At 48.5% G+C, this 23,278-nt stretch overlaps 2 protein-coding genes across 2 annotated transcripts; both read left to right on the plus strand.

The window, feature by feature from the left end:
• The first annotated feature begins 4,234 nt into the window (after window positions 1-4,234).
• LOC134174025 (gallinacin-12-like) lies at window positions 4,235-5,635 on the plus strand. The gene is made up of 2 exons (XM_062638592.1): window positions 4,235-4,562; window positions 5,156-5,635. The coding sequence occupies exons 1-2, from the start codon at window positions 4,514-4,516 to the stop codon at window positions 5,329-5,331; spliced, it is 225 nt and encodes a 74-aa protein (XP_062494576.1). The 5' UTR covers window positions 4,235-4,513; the 3' UTR covers window positions 5,332-5,635.
• Window positions 5,636-11,994: 6,359 nt separating this feature from the next.
• On the plus strand, window positions 11,995-13,917 carry LOC134173986 (gallinacin-13-like). The gene is made up of 2 exons (XM_062638547.1): window positions 11,995-12,329; window positions 13,659-13,917. Exons 1-2 carry the CDS (start codon window positions 12,269-12,271, stop codon window positions 13,778-13,780), a joined length of 183 nt encoding a protein of 60 aa, XP_062494531.1. The 5' UTR covers window positions 11,995-12,268; the 3' UTR covers window positions 13,781-13,917.
• Window positions 13,918-23,278: the final 9,361 nt, after the last annotated feature.

Genomic DNA, 23,278 nt, shown 5'->3' on the forward strand with positions numbered 1-23,278 from the left:
GTCTCAGGGCCTCTTCTCTATCCCCAAAACCAAATATCATAATCTGGCCATGCTCATCCTCTCTTCACACCAGTAACAGATGGGTACATCCAGACTGTCTGGTGGAATTAATCCCTCATCCCAGACACACTTGGCAATTGTTTGGGAGAGAAATAGTTGGCCTGGACCAAAACCTTTCCAGGGATATGCTAAGCATTTAATAGTTTGGATAATCAAATCCCAGTGATTGTGTCCTGCCCTGTTTTATTTACTAATGAAGATATACTGAAGGAGTTTAAGCTTTGATAAAGGGAAAATGCATGAGAGGAGATTAATACATTATTTTTCTAACTAGAATTATAGAAAAAACAAAAAACAACAAAAAACAACCAATCAAATTTAAAAAATCCTTCTTTTTTGTGGGTTGTTCCTTTTTTTAATCAAATAACCTGATTTATAGCCTACCCAATGACTCACTGAAATCAAGTTAAGTCAATAAAATGGGTTTTAGACTCTGCTCCCATTGAGTTCTCCCACATGTAAATACACGCCCACTACCACACCAGAGTCAGCCTCTCTTGTCTGGTGCCTCTATAGGCCTGCTTCCCACCTCCCTGTGCCTCAGCAGTGGTGTGCCCATGCAGGACTCTGCCTACCTTTGTGTGTCTGGTGAGAGGCGGGATATGTCAACATCATGCCTGTGGTCGTGCGCAATGATAGATAAGGTCTGGTCAAGGTTACACCATGCTCTGCTGCTGGCATGAATATCAGAAGGAACTGTAGAAGATGTGGTGTCCTGAAAATGTCCCATTCTAACAAGCACAGCAGCCATGGGAACCTCAGATCTTCTTCAGTAAGTGCTCCCTTGTCCATAATCAACATAATGACAGTGATATAGCAAAATTACTTTCTTGCTTTGCCATGTCTTCCTTGCTTCTCATTCATTTCTAAAGAACACTTTTTCATCTGAGAATTCGAGGTGAATTTATGTCAATTGAAGTGGAATTTGCTGCCACGTTGAGCATGAAGGTTCTTCCAGAGGTAATGTGAGGTAATGAGAACACCATCCTCACATCAGTCAAGGACACTGGTGAGCCAAGACACTGGTTCCAGAGGACAGTACAGAGGCATCCAAAAAGTTCAGATCAGAAGAGGACCTAAGACTTCCTATGTCTTACATATGGGCTCTCACCATTAAACCTTACTTTCATTTTATTTCTTTTCCTGACTTTATTTCCATTATTTTTAGCTGATTTTGGTTGGGTGGTGGAAGTTTGTAGCTGTTCACTCATTTATACAAGATCTTGGTTTCCTTGGATCATGAAGGAGGTGATGCTTTAGTACAGGGGCAAGAGGCACTGTAACTAGCAAGTTAATGGCTTGCTGGAAGATTTCACTGAGGTGCCATCAGATATAAGTCAGTAAAGAATAAAGTCCCACATCAGGGTTTGTGTGCAGATAAAGCACGCAGGAAAGAGTGCACTGTCTGCACATTTCCCAAAGAAACTCATCAAGGGATTCACCAAGATTACCATAATCATGCATGAAAACCCTTCAATGGAAGCGATTCACCCACCCACAAAGGCACATTGCAAACCCAAAACATGGAGTGACCTGTGGGACTGGAAGAGACCCATGGCTCAGCAGCACAGGAACTATTGGAGGACAGGGTCCAGTGGCTACAGCTGTCCAGCCAAGAGTTTATAAGTTCTCAGAAGATCCTGGGCCAATGCCGAATGAAAAGAGCTATGGTCAGATTGGCAGATGGTGTGCATCCACTGGCTCCTATGTCATGAGGAGGTTTTAAAGCCAACACCATGATCTTCCAGCCTTCCTAGGACACACACAACTGTTGTTGGCTGCTGTCCATGGGCTGGGGTTATCCAAGGCCTGGAGGATGGGTTCATTGAAGTGTATAATCCAACTCTGCCAAAGAGGCGGAAAGGATCTTACTTATCTATGTAAGCAAAGACTTAAACCCCTGGCATTGAGTTTCTTGCCTTTACTGCCCTGTTTTTATAAAGAAATGCTTCTCTCCAGTCCAGTTACAAAATTCAGCGTTAGTACAGTGCATCTGTACCAACACATTACTCTACCCCTTGCTTTGCACATCTGGACATCTTTTGTGTCGGAATGATGTGGCGAGAGCTTGCACATAACGGGTGGGAGATATTGCAGTCTTGCCAAACGAACACTTCACCTGCTTGCTTTTTGCCTGTGTAAATAATTATTTGGGTTTTGAGACAGCAGTTCCCAGGTGTTGGGCATTGGATTGCCTGTACTGTATTTGTAATCGTTTCATTTACACCCCATTTCCACTCTGGAGTGAATCAAGCTGCAAGCCCTTGCTCCACCATTCAGACACAAAACACATCCAGATGTCACCCTCTTTAGATCACAAAAGACCCCCCAGACTCTCCTTGCAAGGCTGACCTGATCCACACGGTCATGGGCCACAGAAAGAGCAAGAAAGCTCGTTCAGCTCCAGGGTTGTTTCACTTCCCCGCATCATTAGTGAGTGGACCAGTGTGTGGGACCAGACAAGCTCTGTCATCAGTTACAAGGCATGAAGAGGATGAGGAGAGGGGAGCAATGCGGCTTGGTTGCAACAGGGAAAAGCCAATCCCATACCCCTCTGTTGAAGCAGAAAAGCAATACATCAAACAAATGGCCTGGGGAGAGGAGGCAGAAACATCCTGTCCTTCCTTTGCAAAACATGAGCAGGCTTAGCTGGAAATTATTACCAGCCTGCAGCAGACAGTGTGCTGATTCTGATGTTCCCCCAAGATCAGTATCTCTCCAACATGAAATGGTGCACAGAGCCTGGAGCTCTTTTGCCAGACCTGCCTTGCAGGTTTGTCCCTGCATGGCCCAGAGGAGAAATCTAAACACTGCAGTGTTCAAGCAGTGGTGTAAAGGTCCCAGGTCAGCTCCTGGCTCCCGGCCCAGGACAACAGTCCCACTCCTAAGGGGCTAGTTCTCACTCCAAGAGGGTGGATGGACCTATTTTTGGTCCAGCAGGTGACCATGGAGTAATGGAGTAATCAGAATCATAAAATCACAAATCATAGAATAATTTGGGTTAGAAGAAGCTTTAAAGATCATCTAGTTCCAACCATCCTGACATGGGCAGGGACACCTTCCACTACACCAAGTAGAATATTAAGTAGACAAGGAAAATTAAGGGTTTGCAAGTACTTGACCTCCCTAGATCAGGACTCGTCAGCCTTCAAACAAGATTTTTTAACCCATCTGATCTTAGAGTCAGATGAAATTTGTCTTTTGTCCTTTTTTTTCTTTAGGACCAGACTCACTTGCCCCAGACCTGAACACTGGTGTCACCTGAGGTGGCCCAAGGTATCATTCTGGGCTTCCAGAGTGTCTTGCCTGTGACTGTCACTCATGCAGAGATCCATAATGCCCACGCATCTCAAATGACATCCATCAAACTTTCCACACCTGCTGATCCAGGACAGCAAACTTTGACTCTGTCAAGTGGGTAGATTTAGTTTATATATTAGGAAGAAGGGTGTGGAGTCACTGGCACAGGTTGCCCAGAGAACTGGTTGCTACACCATCCCTGGCGGTGTTCAAGGCCAGGCTGGAAGGGGCTTGGAGCAACCTGGTCTAGTGGAAGGTGTCCCTTCCTATGGCAGGGGGTTGGAACTGGATGAGCTTTAAGGTCCCTTCCAACCCAAACCATTCCATGATGCTGTGATTTTATGATTCTATAGAGTGCGTCTAAACAACATTGGTTTAGGGAGAAGGAAATTTTTAACCTTGATCTTTCAACTATCCAGCTTAGGATGTATTCACATGAACGGTTACATTAACACAGCTGAAGAGACAGCAAAGAGCAGGATGAGGCAGAGGCAGCAGCCAGGCAAGGGTAGCTGGAACAGCATAGGCTGATTTTAGAGCAAGAACTGCATACCTATCACATAGCTACCACCAAGTGGTGCATTGCTGAGCTAACCAGCTACCTCTTCCACCAGAGCTGTGTTCTCATCACACTCAGGAATGAAGCCTCCTAAATTCCTGGGAAGCCAAAGCTGGAATAGCATTTTTGGCAGGAAAAAATCACATTCAGGTTTCAGCTGGAGAAAACATTCACACAAGCTCAGATAAAAAATGGATCAGTCCTGGCCTGCATCATTCTCCTCCTTGCAACTCCTCAGGAGTCTTCCCTTCAGGTTGCCTTCCACCCATCAGCTTCCCAGGAACTTTGCTGGCTGAAGCCGAAGCTTCTTTTTTCCACCAAACTGCCTGCAGTTGGCAACCTACCAGTCCAAAATGGCAAATGACAGAAAGACGAATTGGGGACGCTGATAACCAGTGAATGTGAAGCAAGTCACCATTGTTTGGAGCCGCAGCACTGGGTCGGAATGACATGGATGGTTTTGTCAGCAGCAGACATTGTTCCTGAGACTGGAATACAATTAACTCCTGCCTACTCCCTCTTCCCAGATGCCACCCAGTGTGCCAGCAGCACACAGAGGCTTCTGCACAATCTCAGCTCTGCACTTTTCCAGCAATGGGGATCCTTTGGTTCACGCTGCTCTTCATCTCCCTTATGGGTCATGGTAAGACCAGGAGGGCTGAGGGTGGTAAACAGAGGTATCTGGGAACAGGAATAATGTTTTCTCACTGTTTAATCAAATCAAAATATGATGGGTATTGAAGAAAGGTGTCCTCTGGCTTCTGGATGAGGCAATGGATGAGGTATTTTGGCAAAATGCATGATTTAATCCTTTGGGGTAGTGCAAAAATGCGCAGGGAAGAAGCTGTGAAAATGGGGAACCTCACTGCTTTTGTAAGAGCAGACTGGTTGGAGAAGACCTAAGGAGGTGACCTGTGCTCTGGGGAAATATTTCTGCCTTTTCTCAGGCTGCACTTGTGCCCTTGGTAGGGCAAGGACAACTGCTCTGACCTGCCATGCATGGTCATTGCCAACATCCTGAATAAACAACTGCATGATAAGGTGTTCCTTGGGTGAGGCTGGCTTTGCAGCTTGGTATTTTTAACACAGATGTCTGAAGCTGTCCTTTGGGACAGGTATCCCATCTGTGCTCTGTGCAGCCACACACACAATGCAGGCTCCATGCATGCTCGCAGTGCTGCATTGGCACAAGAAGCCCCATGCATTTACCCACCAGCTTGCCGCTTCTTTTTACAGGAGATGCTCATGGACCACTAGGCTGTAAGCATGAAGGGGGCGCGTGCCACTGTAGGCAAGAAAGGGGCTTTTGCCGACTTGGAACCTGTGAACCTGGTGAATATCTGGCTAAGTACTGCTTTGAACCCATCATTCTCTGTTGCAAGAATCTGACATCCCCCAGTGCAAAGAACTGAAGGTTTCCAAAGGAGCAAACTGCAGCACATGGAGAGCTGCAGGAATGAGGAATGATCTGCTGTTGGGAAAGAAATCTTTTGCCTTTCCTGTCACTGTTACTCTTCTGGGAGAACAGGGCTGTGGAATCACTCTGAACACATCACTTCTTGCTTTTATTGGGACTTTCTAGGAAACACCATGAAAAGAATAAATTTGGGCCATCTAGGCTACTTATCACCCCTTTTGGCATCTGGTTGTTACCTGTCATGCATAGGTGACAAATTGCCTTCTCCTTACCTGAAAGCAATAAACATGAAGTTTATGGCAAATGCCCATCTGTGACTCCTGCTGACATTCAGCAAAGCTGCTGGTGGTGGGACATGCTCTTTTCCACTGGCCAGGGCTGAACACAACACCCCACACTTTCCCAGCAAACCAGTGTGACTTTGTCTCTTTATTTCCCTTCCTCAAGAAAACAGTTGCAATGGGGCAACTGTTATCCCATTGCTTTTGGTGCAAAAGCTACCTGGTTTGACATAAAACCTAAATGGGGTCTATGTTTCTCAGGCAAGTGTCCCCCCCCCCCCCATATCTACTCTTCTTTTCTAGGGTGTACCATGTTCTTACAGGCAATGGGAAGGGAGAAATAAGACACTAAAAAGGAGCAGGGATTTCCCACATGCATACAGACCCTTTTGCCCATAAGGTTCAGAGAAGGAATCTGCTGGCCATCAGCCAACACATAGACCAGAAAATGCATCCCAGCAGGGCTGTCCCTGGTTCATCCCTCAACACTGCAAGACCAAGGAAGAGCCCAGTCTTGCTTGTTTTAAACATGATGGGGAAAGGATCTGAAAGCTGTGAACCATTGCTCTTGACAGGCTGCTCTTCTCACCCATGGACTGCATTTCTGGTGCTCATCCTTTCCTCTGTAATCACCCAACAAGCATCCCAAAGCAATTAGCCTGTTTGCACCTAACATCTTTCTGCCTGTGACCTCATAAGCCTAGATCCATTAGCTGTCCAGATCCACTCTCAGCCCTTCTTTATTTTTTCAGCATGGAATTTGGACACCCCCCTGCCTTTGTCAGTCAGCTCTATCCCTTTCCAGGTAAAATATTTCTCTCTGGGTCAATCATTTCTGTGAAAGAGAGAGAACGAAGTAATGAGAGAGCTACACCAATTAGCAAAGTGTTGGCCAGAGCCAGGGAAAAGTCCTTCCTGGGAGATTAAGTTCTTGCTCTGATGAATCGAACAGGAAAAATCCCATTGACCTCACCAGGGTCAGGAGCCATTGCCAGAGATCCAACAATTAATTCACCCAAGCAACTCCACTCTTCTGTGAGCATCCCAGCTATTCTCCTTGGGTGATCATAGCACAGTCCAGGGCACCAATGCATATAGGGAGATACCAGCACTGCCCTGGAGATCCCCTGCAGTTGGATGAACCATCAGGAGAGCCAGGTTACCCAGAGCCAGCTGTTGGCTTGGGAACCAGTGCTGGAAACTGAGACAGGGCTGAGACCAGAGCCAAATTCCTCCCCAGGTCCAGCCCTCCTCTCTGATGCATGTTGGTGTATGAGTACAGCACAGCCAGGTTTTGAAATAAAGGCACCGTTCCAAAGCAAACAGTTTATTTCTCACGTTCACCCACAGAGTTCATGATTCGCTCCTCTTATCTGGGGGATGCGTAGCCACCATATTTATAACCTAGTTTCCTAAGAAAGTGAAACATATGGGCTCATGCAGCTCACCCTGTAAAGCTCCCTGCCAGTTGCTGGGACTTCCGCCACCTATGCATTTTGAATCACTTAGCCAGCCAAATTTCAGTCAGGGAAGGTGGAAATGCTCAGACAGTTTATAGTGCACATACGTATGCTTACAGTGTATATATATACTATATATACTGTATATACTTGCTGATCTGGCAGAAAATAACCCTAAAAAATCCAAACCGCAATGCAACAAAAAAAAAGGCAACAGAAATCCATGATTGTTACTGCCTGATGAATAAAATGAACTGACTTCCCTCCCAGCTACGTGGTCTGACACAGAAGGAGAAGAGGGAAAGCACTGAGGACATGGTGGAGGGTAGAGAACAGCACTCTCCAAGTCCACCAACACTACACAACTGTTTCTTGACATGGTTTCTTCACCCATTAACTTGCTTGGGGCAGAGCACTCAGACACCAGCACAGGTCCTGAGAAGCTGCTTAAACAGCAGTATGAGATGGTTTAGTGTAAGTGTATGATAGGGAATGCTGGCCTAACTAATTATCGCAGGCTGGTGTAACCTGTAATCCCAAGGAGGAGGCAGCACTGAACTCCTCTGGTTAAGTGACCATATTCATGCACTCAGCACAGATCTGTTCACCTACGTGTTTTCATTCACCTTGAGACCACACTCCTATAGGCCCCCAAGCACCATATTCCAACCTTTTATATCTAAAATCCAAAACATATTCATGGTTTGAGGCACTCCGTAAAAGTCATCCCCAGTGTGCCCCTTTGACAGAGGACTTCCACCATGACCAGCAGTCCTGCCCAGCTGGGCTCATTTCCCAGAGTGCAGACCCACATGTAGTAAGCTGGGTTCATCTGAATCCAAAATGTTACCTCCAGAATTGCATGTAGGACTAGAGGGCACAGTAAGGCAAGTGATGGGGAAGCCAGAGAGGCAGAAGTAATGAGAAAGTGAAGTCTACCATTCCTTCAGAGATGCAGGCTGGTGAGAATTTCAATCAGGCCAGTAGCCCACTTTGAAAAGGCATGAAGTGTTGGGCCTCATGGGAGAAAGCCAAATGAGGAAGATGATGTTTGTGGCAAAGGCTTGGTAAAGCCTTTAATTCCAGCTACCTGTACCTGACAGAGCTCAGAAGGCTACAAAATAAGGGTTCTTCAGTACTGCCCTAGCAGACCTATATCAGCCCCTAAGGGGGACCAGAAACCATCCAGACATCTTGGGAAGTATATGTGGGGTCTTTCAGCCATACAGACAGCCAGGATAGAGCCCTACCCTCATGCCCAGTCTGTCAACCAGCAGAAACCTCATGCATAACTGGAGACGTCAGTTCATCAAAGCACAGCATGAACGTCCCCTCACTGGAATTTATTTACTGTTCCCAGGCAGCAGGCCAGTGTTTGCTTGGCAGTGTGAGACAGACAGATTGAATCCTCTGCTTCTGCCTTAAAAACACCATTGGAAATGGAGCTGTATAATCAGGAGAAGAATGGTGGTCAGATGGGCTCCTGCTTGGGGAAGCTCAGATCTCATAGTACTGGGCAAGTACCTTAGATCCAGATTGTCTCTTATGTCCCCAGAAATCCCATGCAAACCAATGCAAGCACCTGCATGCCTGGCTCTTCCTTCACCCCCATGCAGGAGAATCACAGAATGGTTTGTGTTGGAAGGGACCTTAAAGCTCATCCAGTTCCAACCCCCTGCCATGGGCAGGGACACCTTCCACTAGACCAGGTTGCTCAAAGAAAGGGGTTCATATCCAGCCCACTCATGTGGCTTCTTTAACCTCCTGTGGAGTGGAGGATACCATCACCCTACCACGCCAGCTCCAGGGGCACAATGGGAAGATAAAATGTGTCTGGATTCAGAGTAAGTCAAACTGTATGAGGCTCAAGGTCAGACATGAACAGATACCCATACAGGCTATCATCATAGAACAGTTAGGGTTGGAAAGGACCATAAGATCATCAAGTTCCAATCCCCTTGCCATGGGCAGGGACACCTCACACTAAACAAACATCAAACTAATCACACTAACATCAAACTAGTACTTTGCCAGACTGTTCCTTGGCACACTTTGGAGCTGGGCAAATGCCAGGGACCATCTCTAACAGATGTCCAGATGTGGCCATGCAGCTGGTGGCAAGATGCCTATTTAGGTGGCTGACGTGAGTACTATATCTCCATGAACTTCAGTGAGGCATCTTATGGGCCTGAAGACCTGTGCTCTCGGGGATAGGCATGACACCAGATGTGGTAGGCCTGAACACAGGGGTTTGGGCTTATCTCCAGTCATCTCCCCTGGATGCAGGGGGACCTGGGGAGCAGGCAGGAGGCACGGCAAAGCCTGCTGGGCAGAGGTTGAGACCAGAAGCATCTCTTGCAAAGCAGGACTGGCATTGGGTGGTTTAGGGGGACATGGTAGAAGTCTAGAGGATTGGGAAAATCTGACAAAATGTCCTAAGGGTTAATGGGGTCTGAGTACTCATGGCCTCGTCATGCACAGGAACCAGGTGGACACATATTTAAAACAAGCAAACAAATTGTTCCTTTATGCAACCAGCTGCAGACCTATGAAACTCCGTGCTGAAGGATATTGCCATGTAAGACTTCACTCTTCAGGCTAAAAAATAGCCTGAAAGCAGGAGGCAAACTGAGAAAATACCACAGTTGTGCTGTGCTTACTTTCATTTAGACCTCCCCATAAAATCATAGAATCAACTAGGCTGGAAAAGACCTTTAAGATCATCAAGCCCATGTGGCCACTGTTATAGGCGGGAGGTGGATGGTCCCTTTGAGTGGGTGAGGACAGCTGCATGGTGGTTTGTAACAAAAGCCCACCCAAGGCCATGAGGGGTTTCTGTGCCAGGGCTGAGCCCAGAGCTAAGCCCATGATCACTTCTTCATGAGCTGAACTGCAGGGCTGTATCAGTGCTTGCTTGGCTCAGGCACTGGTAAGAAGCCACTGGTGGGATGGGGAAGCAGAAGTGGCATTGCAAGCTGGCAAGGGTTCAGTCATCAAAGGACTTGCTCATGTTGGCATACACTTATCCCAGGCTGCATTTAAATATCGGGCTGCTCAGCTCATGGCACAAAAAGAGATGAAGTCAGTGGAGACATCCTTCCTGTCTGGGGCCATGGGGTGGGTGCAGATTGACTTGACTCCTCCCCTGCCTCAAAACCTCTAAGGTACACAGGCACTGGTTTCTGTGTATCACTGAGCACAGATCATCCTTTGTGCATGGTGGACTCCAAAAAGAAACCATCTGGTGGCAGGTTGGAAAGCAGGGAAGGGTGGGATGCTGCTGGACCAGCCCCAGTAGGCTGACCAGAGGCTGAGGCCAGCACAGCATAGGGACCACGCGGGAAGAAGCAAGCCCAGCTGCTGTTCAAGCAGTTGCCCGGGGGACAGATACTTCCTGCCCCTGATTTCTGGGGGAAATCTGGTTTATGTTGGTATTGTCTGGTTTTGGCTTTCTTTCCCAAGACATGTTCTGCAACTCGACCCACGCACTACAGCTGTAGAGCAGGGGCTTGTAGTGATGTAGAGGATGCATCCTGGCCACTTTTGTGCCTGTCCCTGTGGAGCACTCAAACAGCCCCAGACACAGCTCATCCTCAGAGATGGTGTTGCTCCCACTAAGGGAAAGCAGCTGAGCTAGTGATAAATCATGGCATTTTGCCATCCACTGTCAGGAACGCCACGGCCATGTGGTACTCTGGCTCTGTGCTAAGCCTCCTCTCTCTAGAGTGCACCAAGCCACCTGCACACACGTGTTGAGACACATACTCAGAGCAGGGTACTTATATGAGCATCCACACGCTCCTCCCTTCTTGGGCTGTAGCTCAAGGCCTGTAATCTTGTTTCTGCTAGAGAAACTCTACCCCAGCCCCACTGCACCATCTGTCACATTGGAGATGCCAATCCTTAGAGGAACATGGTGGGTTATGGTCTTCCACTCACTGCACCAAGCGGTACCACTAGATATGCAAAGCATCAACACTCATAGAGAGGATTTACACACATCCTTACAAACCATCTTCTTGTCCCAGGTTTTGTGTGGCCAGTCTGTATAACACCCTGTTTAAATGCTCAGTGTCCCATGATGCAAAGTCCAGCTGGTGAAGGGCCCCTTATCTGCTCTGTTTGATGAAGGTGATCCTTGTTCTGTTCAAGCAGTCTGAAGGCCATCACTTTCCCATTTTCCATCACTACCTGGCACCCAGCCTGCAAATAAAAAGCCATCAAGATGACTTACTAAAGGAAAATGGGAGACTTGGTGATGCCTTTTGCTTTTCCTCTATTTGTTGTTGGTTGGGGAGATTTCTGCTGGGTATGTACCTTGTGTTGTTTTCCAAAGCTGAAACTCTGGTCCCACCTCTATTGCATTCCAGGAACTAACCTGGAGAGTTAGTACAGACCAGAGACCCTGCCATCCTTCTTGGAAGAGTTGTAATATACAAGCTTTCCTAATGCTCCTGTTCCTGATAATTATGAGGAGGTATCCCAGATTTCCCATGTAATAAATACATAATAAGATGCTAAATTGCCATTTTTCTTGACACTTGTAAACAAAGCTTTGGCAAGCTTTGCCTTTGCAGCCCAGAAGTTGTGAAACACAGACAGACCTTTGATTTGTAAGGATCCCATGATTTTCAAGCCAATGTTGTGTGCTGGGGAGTGCTGATGAGGAGACTGCATTTTTTCACTCTTGGCTGTCAGTGCTATACACAGAGACTGGAAGCTGGAAATGAACAACTTTGATACTGCAAACACTTGGATGGGATTTTAACATCACATGCTCAAGCGTAAGAATACAAGAAGAGCCAGATTGGGTCAGCCCCAACATCCTGTCTCCAGCAGCAAGCAGTAGCAGACTCCCCAGTGCTCAGTGCAGTTTGTTGACAAAACCTTGTTGCTCTTTTTTTACTTTTTTTTTTTACTTTTTTTCCTTTATTTTTCTTTCTCTTTTCTTTTTTCTTTTTCTTTTTTTTTTCCTTCTGTAACAAGGTGTGTCTGAGAGTGGGAACATCCCAATGCAAATGTTTGCTGTCATGTTGAAACTCATCTGAGATTGACAAAGTCCCCTGGGCTTCAGGAGCGTTACACAACCCGTCCAGCACTATAAATCCAGGATCTCCCATTTCTCCCTCTTCTCCGCCTCTTTACAGCCCTTCACTCCTCCTCATGGTGGGACCTCCCCTGATGTCCAGCCATGCGGATCCTCCAGCTGCTCTTTGCAGTCGTTATCATTCTCCTCCTCCAGGATGCTCCGGGTAAGGACAAGATACAGGGGTTTCATCAGGACTGTGGGGAGAGAAAAGACAGGTTCCTACCCTAAGGTAGAGAAGGACAAAACAAGGCCCTCAAGGCAAACCAAGTCAAGGCTAACCTAACTTTTGCTCCCAGGGAACAAATACCTTCTGAAACAGTGTCCATGAAGCTTCTGGATGCAGGCATCCCAGGTTCATAGACTGTACATCCCCTCTTCTCCATCCCCTCAAAACCTACTCAGGAACGCTGAGTCTAAGCTCTGCTCCTGAACAGGATGCAAGCCTCAACCCTCCACAAGACAAGGAGAACCCCATTAAATCAAATTAATCTTTCAGGGGAAAACAGTAGGGGGAAAGACTGCTAGCTTCTTTCTGTGTCTGTCTGTTTTCTTCTGGGATTCTGTTCTCTTCCTTGGCTTGGCTTTGTCACTGCTTGCTTGTGTGTATATGTTAGAAATTCAGTTTTCATTCACCTGCAAGGTCACTACGATGTTACTAGGACTATGGTGGTATAAATTTCATAGAAAACAAGCCTCATAACAAAGAATAGGAGATTTACTTGCTCAGCTTGTTTATACTCTCATTTAGTTACTTAAATCCTAGAGATAAAGAGGGGAGAGAGAAAGGTTTGTCTGCTCCACCAGTGGTGGATACGCACCTGTGTATCACAGAGTCATAGCATGGTTTGGGTTGGAAGGGACCTTAAAGATCCCTGCCATGGGCAGGGACACCTTCCACTAGATCAGGTTGCTCCAAGACCCGTCCAGCCTGGCCTTGAACACTACCAGGGATGGGGCAGACACAGCTTCTCTGGGCAAGCTCTTCAATGTCTCACCACCCTCCAGAAACCCCAGACTTGGTTCCTGCTGTGTGTAAAGAGAAGCAGCACATACCTTTTAGATCAAAATAAGAAGATTTTTAAAAAACAAACAAAGAAAAATGCCCAAAACACCAAGAGAACAACAATCATACAAAACCTCCCAAACCAACAGATAAAACACCTGTTCCAAAAAGACATTTCTCTGACTTGTGATATTGCCCAAGGGATCCACTCCACCTAAGTCATCTAACTCAACTTAGCCAAGCTGAAACTTCACTTAACTCATGGAGCCTAACTTTGCCAACCCAAAGCAGCCATCCCACCTAGGCTAGGCTAGTTGTTAAAAGAGTCCCAGTGCTCGCTGGAGGCAGATGCTCCGCAGAGCACATCAAACCTTCATCACGAAGCCAGTTGAATGTCCCCATCTCATCACTCAGTCACCAGCACTAGCAGAGTTCCGAGTGGGTTTGCAGGTGCCCTAAATGGGTCTCCCATCACCTTTCCCCCTGCAGCAAGTGGCCTGTCGGACAGCCAGCAGTGCAGAAGCAACCACGGCCGCTGCCGGAGGCTTTGCTTCCACACAGAGCGCTGGGAAGGGACCTGCGGAAATGGCCACGTGCGTTGCTGCCGATGAGAACAACCATGCTGTGATGGACCCTGGCACACCAAGGTGATCCTGAAACCACAGCTGTACATAGGACCTGCTCCATGCCTACACCTGCAGCTCAGTTTGTTCATCACCAATAAAGCTGTTGGGTTTTGAAGTACTGCTTGCAGAGTGCAGCTGTGTTTCCCTCTGAGATGGATCATCCTGCCTGATCCTTGTGGTTTGATGATGCTCAAGATGCACTGGGGTGTCCAAAAGATCTGTACAAGGCTGGCAGATGTGGCACAAAACCAAGGAGATACCTGTGCCCTTCCAGAGAGCAGAAACAGAAGGGTCTGTTGAGCTTGTCCAGTGAAGCCCCTCTTCTAGCCCATATTTCTGTCTCCATCACAGCCTTTAACATCTATCTCTTGCTCTGTCTACGGAAGAGACTACAGCAGGATCCATCCTCTTCAAGGAGATGGATCCAAGAGAGAGGTATGATTTTCCCTCCCAGAAATGCTTCCTTCTCCCCAATAGCAACAACCATGTGAACCTGGGTGGATGGCTCAGGTTATCTTCCTGTGAGACGAGGTAAACGTGGTGGGTGGAGAAATCCCACTTCCATGGGCAAAGCAATTCACCTGGTGGTCACACAGTGGGTGCAGTGGGTTCTGCATCTGTCCTGCTGCTTCATGGAGTGATTCTTGTGTGAAATCTTACTTGCATAGTGAGAGGTTTAAATAAAAAGAGACACTGCCCATCAGGCTGGTGATAAAAGCAAAAGGAGCTTTCCTGGCTTCACTGCTATTTTCTGGTCAGGGATACCCCAGGGTGAGTGTCATTGTGAGCTTGGGGGAAGAAAAGGACTGAAGAAGCAGTCAGTCTGACTTTAGATGGCCCCTGATTGCTGACATGTACAAAAGCATTGTATCCTGAATGCTTTTTGGGGTGGAGGTAAAAGAGCTGGAAAAATGATGTTTGCTTAGGGGGAGAAAAGGGAAAAACCCTTGCTAGAGAGGAAATGATGAATGCATGTGAAGGAGAAGGAGGTACCAGAGCCAGCAACACACTGCCCTGGCTGGGGACCATCCCTCCAAACCCTGCTACCCCGGGCACCTGCAGCAAAGGGGAGGCTTGGGACACGTCATGGAAATGGAAATGGGAAGGGGGGGGGGTGAAGAGGAAGGGAAAGGGAAAAGGGAAGGAAAAAGGAAAAAGGAAAGGGAAAATGGAAAAAAGAAAAGGGAAAAGGGAAAGGCAAGGCAAGGAAAGGAAAGGAAGCTGCACACCTGACTTTAACCAAAAGCCACTCCTCTATCTACCCCAAAAGGACCAGTCTTGTCCTGGAGGGAACAGAGGGAAACCAGTAAAACCGGCATCTCAGTTGTGCCAGTTGACAGTCAGTGGAGATCTTTCCCATCTCTGTGATCTGAGCAGGGAGAGATTCCCCGGTTCCTCCTACCACCATAAACCAAACCAGTAAGGGGCTGGGCTCCCATGTGCTGGGGATACCCTATTCCATGCTCCCCTTGCTCTGCAGGCTGCAAACACAGCTATGTCTTCACACAATCCCTTCTCCTCGAGGCTTCTCCTCCCTGCTGAGTGACAGTCCGGCTCCTCCAGGGCCTCAGAAAGCTCAGCCAGAGGTTAGCAGCCACTCCGGCTCTCATGAGCCATCAGTCCCATCGAGCAGATACGGCTCCCCTTGATAACAAGACCTGCCAGAAGCAAGCCTCTAGTTTTTCCACCTTTTTGAAGTCCGGCCAGTGAAGTTTTGCAGAACTTTGTCTTTCTGCCAAAGTAACCAACTTCCAGCTCCAGCCTTCATCTTCCCTCCTTTTCCCTGACCTCCTTCCCCCCCTCCACCTTCCCTCTTCCTCCTTGCTCCTCCATGGGGCTCCATGATAGAGAAGCTTGGGGGGGGGGACACACAGGGATGAGGGAGTGATGTCATGTGTTTTTGGCCCTGCAGAGGAGGAGGCAAGGGTTAGATACGTCTGCCCCTGCCCAGCCTGGCGCCGGGAGCAACTGGGAGCCTTCCTTTCGCAGCCGCCTCTGTGCCTTATCAGGAGCAGGATGACATCTCAGGGACGGGTGCCGGGTTGCAAGGGGAAGGAGGTGGGGAGCCCCTGAATGGTGCCTTGTGAGGAGCATGCACTGCTGGGTGTGCACATGGCTATGTGTGCTCACTGGCAGGAGCTGCAGGGGGAAATAGCTCCCAGCAGGATGGAGCCGGCTATCAGCCGCCACGCAGAAGAAAGTGGCTCTGTGTGGAAGCCCAGTCAAGCAAGGGCAATGCTCTTGCCCAGCTCCACTCCATTAGGAGAGTTTAACCTCTCACATCCCAGGCAGGCAACATGGAAAACCCTGCAAAGGGTTAAAAGATCCCCTTTGCCATCAAAGTCAATGGCCAGGGCAGAGGGAGGAAGGTGAATCCATCTGCCCCATACCGACATCTTGGGGCCAGGAGTGATCTCCAGCAGGGCTGGGTACAAATGTGCCATCGAAATCATTTTGAGATGGAGCATCAGGGCCTCCTCTAAATGTTTTTGGCCATTTTTTCCCAGCTTGGAATGGAAAAACATCATTCTCCATAAACCAGCAATAGCCTCTAACGCCCTAATGTCAGCCCCTCTTTTCTTCTCTCCCCAGAAACACGGTTTGATCAGAAGAGCATAAAATATTTTTAGTTAACCCCAAAATAAACTGTTCTTCCTATCTTCTACATCACAGCCTTCAGGAGGGAAAAGCTTTGTGGGACATGGGAACTGCAGCCCAAGAAGAGAGATGGCTCCCTGTAGCAGTGGTGCTTTAATGTATTTTATATTATTTATTCATATTACAAAGAATATTTTTTCCCCACTCTGATGGATCATCTTCCTTACACCCCACTTTGGAGAGCAGTGCTCTAGAGGAAAATGGAGATTTTGGGGAGAGGAACTACAGCCTCCAAGGCATGGGGCAGAAATGTAAACAATGACTGGCTCTCTTTCCAGCCAGAAAGTTTGTAAAACTACTAATGTTTTGCTTGGAATAAACAAGATTTTCTGCAAAAATCATTCTCACTTGTGATTACAGTGAGAAAAAAGATACTGAAACACTAGGAGTGCTATAAAATCAGGGTCACCTTCAGTGTCTCTCTCACACCTAAGCCCTGTTTCAGAAGAGCCAAGCCCTTGCATTGGGTAAGCGATTTGAACATCTACAGAGCAAAAGCCCCCATCTCCTTGGCCTCCACAGTGACCTTGAGAGCCAGAGGAACAGGTCCTGTGCAGCAAGAACTCACATCTTACAAGGGTTTTCTTATCTCTGTGGATGGGGAAGGGAGCCCAGGGTGACCCGCCACCATGGAGACACTTCTGTCAGTCCAATGAACCTCTGCCAGTGAAACCTTGGCACCTTTTCTACATTAATAAATCGATGTCCTGTTCGTACATCCCTATAAGGGGACTAGGAAGACATGCAGCCCCTGGGACTGCCCTGTGCTGACCTTGTCTGTTCACATCAGAGGGGATGGCAGTCAGTCAGCCCTAACATCTATGTAATAAAGTACATCTTTTTTTAGGCATTAATAAGTGACTTCACCCTTCTGGTAAGGTGCTCTGGGCTCTTTCATCAGCCCCATGTGGAAGAACAGCAGTGCTGGACCAATGCAGCCCCCATCTCCCCAAGGAGGGAGCATTGGCTGGTGGGGATGTTCCAAAACAAACATCATGATGGGCACTGGTGGGCTGTTCCCCAGGACACCAGTAAAGCCACCTGCAGCCAAGAGCTTGCGGCTTTTGATTTAGAGACACCCCAGGGATGAGAGGCAATGGTGAAAAGCAGGGGAAAGGCTTTTCACCCAGATGAGGGAGGGTGAATGAGCCCTGTCCCCTCTCCATCCTCCTCCCCAGGGCCACCTCCTGTAGGACCTTTCCTCTAAGAGCAGGTCTCTGTGGCTGGGATGGAGACGAAAGCTGTCAGGAGGCTTTATTGTCCAGATCTTCGTGCCGCTATCAGTGACTCCCACACACTGGAAGTGAGATATGTGTGACAACATGTTTTCCATCAGCAAGCTTATCATGGCTGAGAAGAGGGGAAGGGGCTGGGGAGGATGATGTAGAGGATGGGGGAAGGAGGAGAGGTGTATGAGCAAAAACACCCGTCCACTCCATCCTACACCCGCCCCATGTTCCCCAAATCTATGAAAGAAGAGGGGAAAATGGGGTTTTGGAGGAACGTGTGGGCAAAGTAATGGTATCAGACCTACAGCCTCCTGGCCCAGTAGAGACAAGCCTAAATTCCTTGGGTAAGAGCCGAAAACACTCAGCCTGAAAACACATCTCTTAATTCATATGGGCGTACATACAAATGGAGAGACCTTCTGCACGGATGTTGGCTGGGCTCGCAAGACCCCAAGGGGTATGACCCCTCCTTGGCGTCAGGCTGATCCTTCCCAGCACTGGGGGAAGCTCCAGCCAGCAGTAAAGACACTAATACAGCAAAACCCTCAGCTGTATCAGACACAGACAGAGCAACTGGGACCCCATCACTGTGGCTGCAGTTGGGAGCCATGCATCCCATCTCGCTGGGGTTTTGCAGTGGTCGCTTTAATCAGTTTGCAGCACATGCAATGGCAACACATTTCAGGGAGGTCTGTAGGACAAGGAGCAGAGGATACAGGTGTGATTTCAAGGGAATTCCCTCTGGAAACCTCTAGATTTATTCCAGGGTGGGCAAGTTCAAGTATATCCCAAGTTTGACATTAGTCCCTTTCCTTCCAAGTGCTGGGTTTCTGCTTGGCCCATAGCAGCCCTGTGAAGCAGCCACCTCAAATAAACCATGGTTCCCAGGATGAAAATAAAATAGGTTAAATAGCTTCCCTCACCAAGCTGCTGCTTGCAAGGAAAGCCCAAGACAGCACTGCCCTGGTTTTGCTTCAGGGTGAGAAGCTTGGCAATGCTATCTTGGGATCATGAAGAGGTAACTGACCAAAGGAAACACCTCTGAAAGCAGAGGTGAAGATGAGGTCCCCCTTGCTTGGCATGTAAATGGGTTTATCTCCCCAAAGAGAACAGTTATGGATTTACCCATTAAGCACATTATGGACTCTTTAGGCTGGTGCTTCCAAGGATGGGGCCAGGAGACAACACAATCTTATAACGTATGGCCAGAGGCAAGGGGAGGCCTATCTGAGCACCAGACAATCTGACACTGAGCACATGGGAGAGAAAACACATGGGAGCACATGAGAGGGGGAAAATGTGCATGATGTGTCTGCTCAGTGATGTGATTGCTTCTGGTAGCTGGTGTGTGGAGGTGGTGGCTGTGATTAATGGGAGGCTTCACCATCAGCATGGTCACTCCCATGCTGCCTGCTCCCCCAGGGAGCTGCTATCTGCAGCAAGATGATGGTCTTCAAGCACAGTTCGTTAGCAGAGTCCCCTGGGGGTGGCTGACTGGGGTGGGTTAAGCACAGGCTGAAAAGGGTCTCACATTCTGTGAGCTGACATGGTGGGGATGAACCAAGGTCCTGCTCAGTGTAGGCAGAAGCAATTTTGGCTGGAGCTAATCCAGTTATCAGCACCCACAGCAGCCCCGTCACTCACCAGAGTGGTGAAACCAAAGTGGTTTCACATGATGAAAGCCTTCAGAGTTCTTTCAGAAGCAGGCAGAGTCATTCATTCCACAGCCACTGCCAGCCCCCAAGCCACCAACTGGACTGTCCTTAGATAGACCTGAGTGATGAAGGATGTGTGGAGACCCCTGTGACCTGAGCATGAGACAGAGACAAGCAGATTTCTCATAGATGAGTCTACAGCAGTAACACTCTGATGAGGGCAGCGGCCATCCTTAGACTAATCAATGAGCTCTGTGAAGGGAAGCGGTGTTATAAGGCCAACAAATATCCTCCAGTAGAGTGGGCAAGGAGAAGGGGCCTTGTGTTCTTTTGTAGAAATTCTCTCTTATCTGTACATATGCAGAATGAATCCATGTCAACGTTCTGCTGCTCTTGAGAACAGAAGACCAGACTGCCACCATCCAGGCAATTGAGAGAGTGAAGAGTTTCCCCTAGATTCCTGAGAGGTCTTCCAGACCTGACCCATCCATCAGACAGGCAGACCGGCAAAGCTCAGAGACACCTCCAGTTGTTTCCTTGCCCATCTCTTTGCTGTTCTCTGTCTTCACAGTGTGTAGGTCACCAAAGTGGGGAGAACCTGCTCTGGAGGGGTGGTACCTGCACCAGGGAAGGAAGGTGCTGGAGGCAAGGGCCCCATTGCTGGAGTCATGGGCTAGATAACACAGGTGAAGCATGGACCAGGTTGCATGGACCAAGACACAACAGCACAAGGAACTAGGAAGCAGATGGGAATATACTGGGCAAGTGTCAGAGGACAAACCACCACACGCAGTCAGGAACAGAAAGATGCCAGCTCTCGTGTATAGCAATACCATTTCCTGGAAAAGATCCTGTTTTTCACCCTGCCATGTTCATGTGTCTATGTGAGCTGTCCCCAGGGGTCATATTACCTGAGCTGGCAGCTCTGCCCCTTCTGCCTGGGACTGTCCCTTGAGCTCAAGAGGTATCTGTGGACACGCAGAAGGCACTTAAAGTGATGGAGGGAGGACTTGGCAGACCTTTCCTTACTCTTTTCCTCTCCTTTCCTTTCCCCACAGGATAGATATGCTTATTTTGAGAGATACGGGGAAGGTCCTCCGTGGGGGAAAACCTCATGTAATAGATGGCAAAGCCAAGACATCCATGCACCACAAAGCCTTTTGGGAACCCATCCTAGTGGGCCTGTCCTGGGTTCAGCATTAGCAGTCATGTTTCTCCTTCTTGGTAGCTGGTGCAGTGCAGTGTTTTGACTTTCGGCCTGGGAACAGAGCTGATAACAAGGATGTTTTGGTTTGGCCAAGGACTTTGTGAGCCTCATGCTCTGCCAGGGAGGAGGGAAGCTGGGAGGAAGCAGAGACAGGACACCTGACCCAAACTGACCAAAGAGGTATTCCATACCACAGCACATCATGCCTGGGGAGGGTAACTGGGAGTTAGCCGGAAGGGCTGGGAGACTGCAGGGTTGGAGGAGGTATGGGTCGGTGCTTGGTCAGGCCTGGGGGGCGAGTTATCGGTCGGCTGGTGGTGAGATGATGTATTCTCTTCCCTTGTTATTTCCTTTATCATTATTATCATTGGTGGTAGCAGTAGTGATTTGTGTTATACCTTAGTTACTAAACTGTTCTTACCTCAACCCGTGGGAGTTGCATTCTTTTTGATTCTCCTCTCCGTCCCTCTGGGAGTAGGGGGAGGGAAAGAAGGGGGGGAGTGAGTGAACAAGTTACCTGACTGGGTTTAAACCATGACAGGGCCCATCTTGGCTTGGATCAGGCAAGCACCCAGCAAGAGGTTATAAGGCTGCAGACCTAATTCCATGACAGGGGCTTGGAACTAGACGAGCTTTACGGTCCCTTCCAACCCAAACCATTCTGTGATTCTGATAGTCCATGATTTAGCCCCACTATAAATAGACAGGCATAGCAAAGCAAAATGTCTGCTTTCAAGGAGGTCTGGATGAGTGCATGCCCTGCACCAGAAACATGTCTTGTGCCGGATGCTGATCACAGACAGCGACAGAACTGCTGAATCAAAACCTTCAGTGTTTCTTTTCTGGGCTGAGCCTGCCCGAGCCAGCGGCCCAGCACACAAGAGGTCAGTGAAGGTTTGCTGTGGGAAACAACCCCTACTGGCGCTTGTTCAGCTTAAGGATAGAGTTCTTCCTACAGCATGTGACCAGAAACATGGAGAACTGGTCCTGAACAAGAGCCTCTGAGCAGCTTTGCAAGCACTCCTGCCTCAGTTTACCCATCTGTAACATGGGGGCAAAGATAACTCTTCTCTCCCAAAGGTGAATACTGGAGAGCAGCTCATGAAAATAAGAAGTAACTGAGGCTGGATGGGACCTGTTCCAGCCGGGAAACCTAGATCAGCTGCTTTTGGGAAGGCTGAAGGAGGAGTCTCAGGGTGTCAAAACCCATTTATTAGATGTTTAAGAAATATCTTAGAATCATATCTTTATAATATCTTACAATAGTAAAGGCTATCTTGGGACAAGGGGCATTAGAGACATCCATCCTGAAGGAAATGAAATCTCCCACACAAATATCCTGTGACTTTGTGTGGGTTTTTTTTTTAAACTTGTGCAAAAGCATCCAGAAAAAAAAACAAAATAAAACCAAAACCCCCTCTATATACTGTAAAATAAAAGTCTAAAGAAGTGATTTCCAGCTCTTAACATGAGCTTCTTGGGGATGTTGTGGGGGTGAACCTGTTTCCCTCCCCACCCTCCATCCCTGCAGAAGATGTATTAATGGAAGGTCAAGGAGCACCCAGGACCAAGGCAGCTCAGATCCATCCACAGGGATGGATCAGCCTGGGATCAGCCTCCCTCTGCCCATCCCCAGGATATCCAGCCATGCCTGAAGAGACCGTGGGAGTTTGGCTGCTGCTTCCCGGCCCTTATCAGCACTCATGTGCACCCTGTCACCAAGCCCACTCAGCTCAGCCTCCGTGCACCCACCCTGGGGCCATTCTTGTCTCCGGGACCCCCACTATCTCCAGCCCCAGCTGAGATGCTGGCAGGGGATCACAGCTGTATGACAGCAGAGGAGCTGCCCTGGTCCCCACCCTCTCCTATCACCCTGCATCCCTGTGGCTCACGCTTGGCTGTTTCTTGCAGCAGAGAGAACTGACCCAGGCAGGGACCCCGTGACAAGTTTCCATTCAGAATAAAGTCCTCCCCGCCCCTTCAGGGAGGACAACCCTGACACCACCACCTCATGTGGACCCTGTTCTTCCTCTTCTAGGCAGGGGAGAGGGATGTGGTGACAGGACCGAGCTCTCAGAGACTGCTGATGGCAGAGCTGATGGATCACCAAGTGCTCTCCCAAACCCAATGCTGCTCATCACAGTGCTGCTGCTGGAGTTCAGTTGTGTTTTACATATGTACGGAAGAACCAAAGCTACTGCAAGAAGACCATGTCTTGCAGGCTGGCTTCTGCACTCACTTGTTTCCTTCTCTCTTACAGTGATGCTGGACTGTCTCTAGAGGTTTGTGGCCAAGCTCTTCCTTTGTCACCTGTTCTCAAGGCTGCCCAAGCCATGCCTGGAAATGCCTTGGAAGTTTGGCTACTATTACATAGCTCTTACTACCAGAGAGATGAAGAGCCCAGGGGAAACATGAAGAGAGGAATGGAAGATGACCTTGTGACACAGATGGAGGGATTCAGCTCACAGATACTTTCCTTTTGGCCCATGTACCACTTCCCATGTGCTGGAGGTTCTTGCCATGATGGACACTGGCCACATCAACCTGTGTGCTCATGGTTGTTGCTGTCAGGCCAGGATTTTGGTTTCCATCACCAGCACCATCAGTGATGGATCCTGGATCCAGGTTACTGAGATGATCATGTTTGGGCCCACATTTGCTGCCTGGCAGCACAGGCAGGTGTGCTGCATCCCATCTCATAATGGGGAACAAGGTCACCGTGTAGGTCTCTTTA

Source organism: Pezoporus occidentalis, unplaced genomic scaffold (genome assembly GCF_034315485.1).
Source record: "Pezoporus occidentalis ecotype Australia unplaced genomic scaffold, CSIRO_AGI_Poc_V1 ctg57, whole genome shotgun sequence".
In the NCBI taxonomy this organism is placed as follows: Eukaryota; Metazoa; Chordata; class Aves; order Psittaciformes; family Psittacidae; genus Pezoporus; species Pezoporus occidentalis.

What these genes read in the sequence shown, in the direction of transcription:
- LOC134173986 (XM_062638547.1), top strand. Translation starts at nt 12,269, where the DNA reads ATGCGGATCCTCCAGCTGCTCTTTGCAGTCGTTATCATTCTCCTCCTC. An exon ending in CCTCCTCCAGGATGCTCCGG is followed by an intron (nt 12,330 to 13,658) that starts GTAAGGACAAGA and finishes TTCCCCCTGCAG; the next exon opens with CAAGTGGCCTGTCGGACAGC.
- LOC134174025 (XM_062638592.1), top strand. Translation starts at nt 4,514, where the DNA reads ATGGGGATCCTTTGGTTCACGCTGCTCTTCATCTCCCTTATGGGTCAT. An exon ending in CATCTCCCTTATGGGTCATG is followed by an intron (nt 4,563 to 5,155) that starts GTAAGACCAGGA and finishes TTCTTTTTACAG; the next exon opens with GAGATGCTCATGGACCACTA.